This window comes from Triticum aestivum, chromosome 5B, assembly GCF_018294505.1.
Source record: "Triticum aestivum cultivar Chinese Spring chromosome 5B, IWGSC CS RefSeq v2.1, whole genome shotgun sequence".
NCBI lineage: Eukaryota > Viridiplantae > Streptophyta > Magnoliopsida > Poales > Poaceae > Triticum > Triticum aestivum.
Genome location: NC_057807.1, coordinates 424867215 through 424878161, shown reverse-complemented (window position 1 = coordinate 424878161; position 10947 = coordinate 424867215). Strand labels below are relative to the sequence as shown.

At 48.8% G+C, this 10947-nt stretch overlaps 1 protein-coding gene across 1 annotated transcript; it reads left to right on the top strand.

Moving 5' to 3' along the window:
- The first annotated feature begins 7117 nt into the window (after positions 1 to 7117).
- On the top strand, positions 7118 to 9245 carry LOC123114832 (serine carboxypeptidase 1-like). The gene is made up of 7 exons (XM_044536228.1): positions 7118 to 7619; positions 7691 to 7953; positions 8040 to 8258; positions 8387 to 8496; positions 8646 to 8738; positions 8865 to 8973; positions 9066 to 9245. Exons 1-7 carry the CDS (start codon positions 7118 to 7120, stop codon positions 9243 to 9245), a joined length of 1476 nt encoding a protein of 491 aa, XP_044392163.1.
- Positions 9246 to 10947: the final 1702 nt, after the last annotated feature.

Here is a 10947-nt window from a genome sequence, read left to right as displayed (position 1 = left end):
TAGCCTGGGACTTAATGGCTTTCTTTGCCTCAAATTTGATATCAAGGGGAAGGAGTTCAATCGCCCATTTAGCCACTCGACCAGTTGCATCTCTGTTGTGCAGAATCTCTGACAATGGTGCGTCGCTGATGACTGTAATGTCATGATCAGAGAAATAATGAGCAACCTTCTTCATGGTCATGTAGATCCCATATACAAGCTTTTGATAATGAGGATATCTTTGCTTCGATGGAGTCAAAACTTCAGAGAGATAATACACTGGGCGCTGAACTTTGAAGGTTTTCCCTTCTTCTTCCCGCTCGAGCGTAAGTACTGTACTGACGACCTGTCCTGTGGCTGCAATGTAAAGCAACAGAGGCTCTTTGCTGATTGGAGCAGCAAGCACCGGCTGGGTGGAGAGCAGAGCTTTTAGCTCGGCAAACGCTGCATCAGCTTCTGGAGTCCACTCGAACTTGTCTGCCTTCTTCATCAGTCGGTAAAGAGGTAATGCCTTTTCACCGAGGCGAGAGATGAATCGACTTAACGCGGCCAAGCATCCAGTAAGCTTCTGGACATCGTGCACACGTACAGGGCATTTCATTCGGAGTATGGTGCCAACTTTTTCTGGGTTAGCATCGATTCCTCGTTCTGAAACGAGAAAACCGAGTAACTTTCCGCCAGGTACTCCGAATGTGCATTTTGATGGATTAAGCTTGATATCATACCTCCTGAGATTGGCAAATGTTTCAGCTAGGTCAGTCAACAGGTCGGAACCCTTTCATGACTTGACCACGATATCATCCATGTACGCTTCCACATTCCGACTGATTTGGGTGAGTAAACACTTTTGAATCATTCTCATGAATGTGGCTCCGGCATTCTTGAGACCAAATGGCATGGTGGTATAGCAGAAGCACCCAAATGGAGTGATGAAAGCTGTTTTGATTTCGTCAGGTCCATACAGAAGGATCTGATGATACCCGGAATAGGCGTCTAAAAAGACAATCTCTCGCATCCCGCAGTCGAGTCAACAATTTGGTCGATGCGAGGGAGAGGAAAATGATCTTTCGGGCAGGCCCGATTGATATGTTTGAAATCAATGCACATGCGAAGTGAGTTGTCCTTCTTGGGGACCATGACGACATTGGCGAGCCACTCGGAGTGGTATATCTCTCGGATAAACTCTGCTGCAAGGAGTCGAGCCACCTCCTCGCCAATGGCTTTTTTCTTCTGAACGGTGGACCGTCGAAGATGTTCTTTAACGGGTTTCGCTTTTGAGTCGACTCTAAGGCGATGCTCAGCCAGCCCCCTGGGAACACCCGGCATGTCAGCTGGCTTCCATGCAAAGATGTCCCAGTTCTCACAGAGGAACTGGATGAGCGCTTCTTCCTATTTAGAGTCGAGTGTTGTGGAAATATGGGTCGGAGCTGCGTTGGGGTCAGTCGGGTGGATATGAACTGGCTTTGTCTCCCCAGACGACTGGAACGCTGACTCTGTGGCGGGCTTCTTGGCCTGCAACAAATCACTCGGATCTGCATTTTTCTTGTATCCTTCCAGCTCTACCACTGTTATCTGGGCATCCGTAATCTTTGAGCCTTTCTGGAAACACTCTTCTGCCTTCTTCCGGCTGCCAGTGATAGTGATCACACCTTTGGGGCCAGGCATCTTTAATTTGAGGTACACATAACATGGTCGAGCCATGAAGCGGGCATAGGCTGGTCTCCCCAAAATAGCGTGGTAAGCGCTCTGGAAATCCACGACTTCAAATGTCAGCTTCTCTTTGCGGAAATGCTTCGAGTCACCGAACACTACATCTAGAGCTATTTGGCCGAGTGACTCAGCCTTCTTTCCAGGAATGACTCCGTGAAAACTCATGTTGCTGGAGCTGAGCCTGGACATCGGAATGCCCATTCCTTTGAGCCTCTCTGCATACAGTATATTCAACCCACTGCCGCCATCCATTAATACCTTCGTCAGTCGAGTGCCTTCGACGACTGGGTCGACCACCAACGCTTGCCTCCCAGGGGTGGCAATGTGAGTAGGGTGATCGGACTGGTCGAACATAATGGGAGTTTGCGACCATCTCAGATAGCTTGGTGTCGCTGGGGCGACCATATTTACCTCACGGTTGATCACTTTCAGTCGACTTTTGCTCTCTACATCAGCAAAAATCATCAGGGTGGAATTGACATGAGGGTACCCTCCATCACTGTCCTCCTTGTCCTCGGCCTTGTCCGACTCCTTCTCTTTGTCCTTGGGCTGTTTTCCTTGAAACTGCTGGATTAAGAGCCGGCGCTGGCGAGTGGTATGTTTCGGGTAGATGAAATTACCCTCTTCGTCTTTCTTCGTGTGGATGTGACACGGAAGATCCATCACGTCATTTCCTTCTTTATCCTTTACCTTCTTGGGGTTCCAAGATCCTTTGGGTTTCCCTTTGAATTTGCCCTGAGTCACGGCCAGAGCCTCTCCAGGAGCAGCTGCCTCGGCCTTCCGCTTCTGCTTCCGACTAGAGTTTCCTTTTTCCGATTGACTTGGCTTATACTTGCCACTCCGGAGCCTGTCCTCTTCTTCAAAGTTAGCGTATTTGGTGGCAATCTCCATCATTCGACTCAGGGTCATATCTCCGGTTCGACCAAACTTCAGGCTCAACTCTCTGTTCTTGACACCATCCTTGAAGGCACAGACTGCTTGATGGTCAGACACATTCTCCATGGTATGATGCAAAGTGATCCATCTCTGGATATAATCTCTCAATGTTTCACTCGACTTTTGTACGCAGACTTGCAGCTCCGTCAATCCGGCCGGTCGCTTGCAAGTTCCCTCGAACGTCCTGACAAACACTCGGGAAAGATCTTCCCAAGTGTAAATGCTGCTAGGAGCTAACTGATTCAACCACGCCCTGGCTGAACCCTCTAGCATGAGTGGCAAATGCTTCATGGCCACCTCATCATTACCGCCACCAATCTGTACCGCCACTCGGGAGTCTTCAAGCCAAGTTTCAGGCTTGGACTCTCCGGTGAACTTACTTACCCCAGTCGCCAACCTGAAGTTGGGGGGTACCACTGCGGCTCTGATGGCTCTGCTAAAGCATTCTGGACCTGAAACATGGACTCGACTGCTAGTGGGCACATCTCTGTCATGGCCACCTCTATGAGCTCTGTTCCGATTGACCAAACCTTGCATGATGACGGATCTCGCGTCAAAGCCTGGTTCTCTGGGGTCGACCGAAGCTCTCCGCTCAACACTGAGCTGGCGCCTGTCATCTTGCTACCGATGGGCGTTAGACCCACCTCTCGGGGGAGGAGTGGGCACTCGACGCCTATCGTCACAACCAAATCGGCCATCATAGTGGTCCCACCGGTCTTCACGTCCCACGCGCCTCAGAGGTGACCTTGGGCTGTGAGCCGACTGAACAGTATTCGCAGCGACGGATCGACTATGAATCCTGTTGTGCGACTGTGACACAACTGAATTCTGATCTCCTGCTGCCCGGAGCAAATCCCTGATCTGCATCAAGCCTCTTCCAGCCTCCGACTAAGAGGGCTGAATTGACTCCGCTATACGGGCTGCAGCTGCTAAATTCTGAATCGGGGTTCGATATACCTGAGTTGGTTGCGGACGTCGGCTGGAGTCAGGTACTCGTTGCCGCGGACGCTCGTCGAGTGCTCGCTGGAGGTTCTCCAGTCGAGTGCGTTCAGCCAAGTTGGCCAAACGCGCCTCTTCCAAGGCATGAGTCTCGGTAGTTTCTCCTGCGATAGGAGTATGCAGGGCATCCATGTTCCGGCGGCGAAGATCTTCTCTTTGCTGAGAAGTGAGTGGCTCGGGTTGATATTCTTCGTGAGCCTGAGCGGGGTCGCCTCCATCGTCCATTCCGTCGATGCGGGGGAAGCCGGGAGGGCTACGAGGTCCATTGACCATCAGGACCTCCGCCGCTGGATCACTACTGTCGCACTCGGATGCAGTCTCTATGGAGCCAGTCGACAGATCGAACAGGCCGTAGAGAGATTCGTCGGGCTCAATTGCCGCGACTTGGGTGGTGGCCGGTTGGCGAGCCGCTGCGTGTCTCACCCATCGCTGGAGCCTCGACCGACCGGAGCGCTTGCGCTGGCGGGAGACAGGGAGGGAGGACGGCACAGGAGTCGACCGGTATGGGGTTGACGGCTACCGCAGAAGGACGCCGCGGACACACGCCCAAAAGTGCATCGCACCGCGGACGGGGAGCGCGTCGATGTCGAGTGGTGCCTCCTGGAGCCAAGTGGAGTCGTCGGCGATGAAAGCAAGCGCACCGAGACAGATCTCGTGGCCCTCGACCAGAACTCCGCCAGAAACCATGATGAAGGCGATCGGTCAAATTGCAACTTCTCCAAAAAGTCGCTAAGACACCTGCCCCAAGGTGGGCGCCAACTGTCGTGGTTCTAAGTCTGACAGTAGAATGAGGGGTAGGTATGGAGAGGCAAGATCCTAGCTATGGAGTAGTTGTATACGCAAGGGATTTACGAGTTCAGGCCCTTCTCGGAGGAAGTAACAGCCCTACGTCTCGGAGCCCGGAGGCGGTCGACTGGATTATGTGCGTATGAGTTACAGGGGTGCGAACCCTCTACACTGAGGAGGGGGGTGGCTTATATAGAGTTCGCCAGACCCCTCCAGCCCTCAGTTATGCAGGGTTTAAAGTACATTAAGACAGGGAGTTACTGGTAACGCCCACATAAAGGACCATGAAGACTATTAAAGCTACTTAATGTCAGGCCGTTGCGTGCTGAGTGACTTTAGGTCTCCTGGTAGTCGAGTGATTAGCTTCATGGTCGAGTGGCTGTCTTCATCGTCGAGTGTCCTTGAGTTCGTTGAGTGGAGTCTCTCTTGGTCGACTGGAAGGTAGCTTCTTCTAAGGATGTCCTTGGGTAGGGTATCCTAGATAGGTCCATGACCCTACCCTAGGTACATGACTTCATCAGCCTCCATTGTACTCCCTCCAATCTTTTTTACTTCACAAATACGTAAGAATATTTTTAGCTGCTGCCCAATGACACTCACCTGGATCAGCCTGGTATTTGCTTGTAACACTTAGAGTATAAGAAACATCTGGTCTTGTATATAACATAACATACATGATGGATCCATCAACCAAAGCATACAAAATCGCGTCCATGTGACTTCACTCGTCAAAAGTTACGGGAGTCTGAGTCTTTCTGAGACTAATGCCATGTGACATAGGCAAGCACGCTTTCTTGGCCTCATTCATGTTGGACCGCTTCAAAACCCTATCGATGTATGTACTCTAGCTTAATCCAATTAGCCTTCTCGATCTACCTCTATGGATCTTGATCCTGAAAATATAAGACGTTTATCTCACATCCTTCATCTAAAAAGCAATTTCAAGTGGGTCCTTAAAATATTTAAGCATTGGAACATCATTCTCATTCAACAATATGTGATTTACATACAAGATTAGAAATACGACTCTGCCATCACTAAGCTTCATGTAAATAGAAGGTTCTTCTTTGTTTTTGATGAATCCAAACACTTTGACCACCTCATCAAAACATCCTTGCCATCAAGACTAGATTCATGCACGCTAATACGATATGTCCTTACATGCACTGCCGCTACACCGATGATGGGAGCGCCACCACTTCCCCGGACCAGCGGTGCCCCAGTCGCTCTAGCCAACCACCAACACCCCCGGGACAAATTAAGAGCCTCCTGCCACCTTAGGTAGGAGGGCTGACCGCCACCATGGCGAAGGCCAAGGACAGTGGTGGCAAGAGAGGCCGATGCAGAGGAAGTGGTAAGGTGTTGGTGGGGGCAAAGTGCAGCCGCTCGGATGCAACACATGTGGATGCGTTTTTAGGCTCTCGTTCCCTTTGGGCCTTGCTTTTTACCTATATCCTTATTTCTTATTGGGCCAAACTTACACATATTTTGGCTGGTTCCGAACATTTTTTAAGGAAAAGACTAAAGGTGATATACTCCCTCCGTTTTTATTTACTCTGCATATTAGATTTGGTAGAAGTCAAACTTTATAAAGTTTGACCAAGTTTATAGAAAAAAATACAAACATTTAAAATAGCATATCTATATGATGGGAAAGTGTATTCAATAATGAATCTAATGGTACTCATTAGTTATAATGAATCTAATGGTACTCATTCGTTATTGTATATGTTAATATCTTTTTCTATAAAAACTTTGTCAAAGTTTACAAAGTTTGACTTTGACCAAAGCTAATATGCGGAGTAAATAAATATGGAGGGAGTATTAAGTAGCAGAAACCCTTAGAAATCACGCTTTTATAAAATTTAAAACACATCCAAGTCCTGAGAGGTGCCAAAGTCTTCTTCCTGGTGCATCCACCGACAGTGCATCGTGAGCAAAGCTTGTTTCCGCCTCCGGTCCTACGTCTTCGTAAAGCAAAATTCTCAAAATCCCGAGCCCTACCACTCAATCAAATCTATGGGGTCCCCGCCACCTCCTGTTGTCGAAACGATTGACGACGAAGAGGGGGCCCTCGGTCTCGTGGGGGAGTAGGGTAGACTGGCCCCGCCTGTCCCCTAGGTCACGGGTGCCAGGTAGGAGGAAAGTACGTTCTCTGAAGGAGACGCACGTCTTGTTGGTCTGGTTTGGGCTGCGTCCTGAGGGTGGCGAGTTTAGCTGTGTTACTTTTCTGTTTGGGCTGAGAGCATCTCACGTCCCTCTGCTTCGGTAGCCATGTTCACGCCTCCCGCGTTTGTATCATGCGTTGTATCACCCCTTACGCTTCTTAACTTCTTCTATCAATGAAATGATACGCAAGCTTTGCGTATTCGCGAAAAAAATGTGGGAGACGCATGTCCGTCAACTGTTGGTAAGCAGAAGTACTCGCACCTCAGTCTTGTCGTTTGGATTGTTTGCCTACAAGTGTCACCTCGGCATCAACGGCCAAGTTGGGTGTCGAGTTCATTGCTGTACGTATACGCCAAAAATGCCCGGCACTATCGAACGAAGATCAAGCATCGATGAGAAGTATGTATCTAGTAGCTATTAGCTAGCTAACTTCGGAGAACTCTAAACCGCAAAGTTTCTGCTTGGAATGTCCGAAATACCTACAACGTATCAGTATAAAAACACCAAGAAGATCTACGTAATTTGCTCGCAGGTTACGATGAGGAACAATACCATGTACTACGCGGTAGTAGCACTGGTGATCCTACTGGGAGGAGGATCGCTCGCGAATGCGGCCAACCAGAAGGAGGTGCTGAGGGCCTTCCTCAAATCGAGGGCCCAGACGAGCGCGAACGGGCCCGCGGAGCCGGACGCGTGGGCCGACCCGATCAGCAGCTTCCGCCACCTGCCCACCAAGTGCGAGACCCCGCCGGCAGGCAGCAGGGAGGCCGACAGGATCGCGGCGCTGCCCGGCCAGCCCCCGCGCGTCAACTTCGGCCAGTACTCCGGCTACGTCACCGTGAGCGAGGAGTACGGCCGCGCGCTCTTCTACTACTTCGTCGAGGCCCCCTACGAGGCCTCCTCCAAGCCGCTCGTGCTCTGGCTCAACGGCGGGCCCGGGTGCTCGTCGCTCGGCTCCGGCGCCATGGCGGAGCTCGGCCCGTTCCGTGTGAACCCTGATGGGAAGACCCTGAGCAGAAACAGGCATGCCTGGAACAATTGTGGGTGCCTGATAGATCCTGTTACAACTTCATGCATGCTGTGATCTCTGATGGTTTTTGGTGTCGTGCAGTGGCGAATGTGATCTTCCTGGAGTCGCCGGCGGGCGTCGGGTTCTCCTATTCGAACGCATCGATACCGAGCGGCGACACGAGGACAGCGGTGGACGCCTACATGTTCCTGCTCCACTGGCTGGAGAGGTTCCCCGAGTACAAGGGCCGCGACTTCTACATCTCCGGGGAGAGCTACGCCGGACACTACGTCCCCCAGCTCGCCACCGTCATCGTCGCCCTCCGCGAACTCGGTGCCACGGACATGAACCTCAAGGGCATCTTCGTAAGTTGCCTTCTAATCATGGCCGCCGGCGTTGTTAGCTTTGATCTCTATTGGTGGTATCTCTGACTAACAGAAATCGTCTGCAGGTCGGCAATCCGCTCCTCGATAAGTCCAATAACTCATATGGAAAGTTAGAGTTCCTGTGGAGCCACGGGGTGATCTCCGACGAGGTGTGGGCCAGCGTCAACGCGCCGTGCAACAACGGGTGCGACGACTCGTTCGATGAGGGCGACATCGATACGTACAACATTTACGCCCCGGTCTGCATCCAGTCGCCAGACGGGGGTATCCACCCCAGCAGCTACGTACGTACTAATGCACAAGATAGATGCGCTCTTTCTATTTTAGAAAACAAAAGAAAAAATTATCCAGCATTAGCAAATCAGAGGTGATGGTATACTGACTAATTAGCCGCTGTAATTAATTGATACAGTTACCAGGCTATGATCCGTGCATCGATGCCTATATCGACGCCTACCTCAACAATCCTGAGGTGCAGAAGGCTATGCATGCTAGAACCAACACCGATTGGTCAGAGTGCTCGTAAGTAACGCACTTGCTAACGAACTCTCTCTCTTATATATATTCAGTAGAGGCTGCGTATACTTGATATTTACCCTCTATAGATTTATAGTCAAATTTCATAAATTTTGACTTGGAACAAAACTTATATGCATTACATTTTGACATAGAGAGTCGTTAAACGGCTGGACCGATTCCCCAGTTTCCATGATGCCAACCATCGGTTGGCTTGTCGACAACGGATTAAGAGTCTGGATCTACAGGTAACTTTATTACTTCAAGCATTCATAGGTCCTTCAAAACACAAAATGGAGATCTTTTTTATTTCTGCCATAGTTGCTATACGTACTCACTCCTGTCTCGTAACATGGCGGCTAATTCGATGACAGTGGCGACATGGATGATGAGTGCCCGATTACCGCGACGAGGTACGCTGTCAGGGATCTCAATCTGACCATCACAAAGCCGTGGCGTCCATGGTACACCCCTGACAACGAGGTAACCGTGTATATGCAATAAACCCTACAATATGTACTACTACTAGTTTTTCGACTGGATTGTGTACTAAACTGAATTATGGGCAAATTTAGGTTGGAGGCTACGCTCAGCAATACGAGGGTGGGTTCACGTTTGCGTCGGTGCGAGGAGCTGGCCATTTCGTCCCTAGCTTCCAGCCCAAGAGATCACTTGTTCTTTTATACTCCTTCATGAAAGGAGTTCTGCCACCTGGTGCTCTGCCACCTGGGGTCTCAGAATGGAGCGGGGCCTAAGTTTGCAAGAGGCTGGAAAAACCAATTAGTCCAGCCGGACACAAATAAATAAGTGTGATATCATATCAAGGTCCCTGGTTAGATCTTGGAGAAGTTCTTTTGTAAAATGATTCGTTGTCCACCTTGTGTATGTTGTCCCCACAAATGTTACGGTTATTTATATTAACTCAATAATATAATGCATTATGCTTGGCTTAGTGTTGTTGAATAAATTCTACATGTAGTGCAGAAGAAATCGGTTAAGAAGTAATAAGGCATCGGCATGAGCGTTGATGGAGTACCTAGATTAGCGTTGATTACTAAACCGAAGGCTGAGGGTGAGATGGTCATTTATTTGTTAAACATTTTAATAAAAGATGGATCCAATTATATATACAAGCTATGCACAAAATGAGTAAGGGTCGGAGATCTGCAAACAAACGTAAAAGAGCATACGATAACTGATCTAGTGGGGGTGTGGACTACAAGTTAGTTTGGTTGGTGAACTCGCAGGTCGGCACATTAGTCTGTACACAAAATTATTGAGAAAAACAAACCAGTCTCATTAGATTTTTTGTTAAAAAAATTCATTATGTACTAGGAACACAATCATACTACATATATCTCAACGCAGAATAATTTTTCTTTTCAATGAAGGACACATTTATTGACTCATAATATAGCCTCAAGGCGTCAAAGAGCAAAGTCATCCATACCGAGTAGGTATGCTACATTTTGATGAAGAAAAAACAATGATGATCCTTAGCATGGCAGTTGTATACCCAACAATATGATGCAAGCAAACAAGATCCGTACATCGACACAAGCATGCGATCTGAAAACTATGCACACACTATGCGAGCAGCCTAGCTGTCGGGAACGGTTTATAGAGCCGAGAACATACTGGAAGGAAGATCTTGTTGCCAAAAATCTCATATTAGAGACGTTGAGGCGATTTCACGCCTTTGACATAAGTGTATGCAAGTGGTAAATCTGAGAAGGTCCGCTGGTCCCCAAACAATACACCATGAGTCGTCACACGCACGGCCATGTTCGCAATCTGCCGCTGCAAGATCCATCGAGCATACGCCATCCATCATCACTAGCACTACTGCAAAGAGAATCTTAGCTTAGTGGTTAGGCCTGAGGTTGTGCAGCCTAACCACCCGGTTTTTTTTAGAATTGACAGGTGATGCACAGGGGTTTTTCCCCATTTACTGAGGTTCAAGCTTGGTGTGTGGTGGGACCACTCATCAAGATAAAATGATGGTGCTAATAAAAAAAATCTCCGAGGACCATGCTTGATATGTGGTGGGAATGCAATTCATGATAAAAATCATGGTATTCATACTAAAAAGGCTATGTGCAACCGTGGTTGGTGTAGAGGCCGGGAGAAGTGAAATTCTCTCCCAAATGTATATGATGTCAAGTTTCATGTGCGATCGAAATTTGATGGCTTCAGGTGGGATCTGATTGTGGTATATGGGCCGGCCAAACTGACTTCAAATCTGACATCCTCGCTAACTTAGTGTGTATTTGCGGGAAGGAGAGGTTGCCCATCATGGTTGGAGGGGATTTAATTTGTCGGAAGTAAGAGAAAAATAAGGATAATTTTGATGGTTGTTCGTTGTTTATATTTATTGCTATAAGTGAAAGTCTGGACATGAAGGAGATAGCTCTCATAGGTCGGCAATATATCTGAGCAAACAATTTTAATCCAACA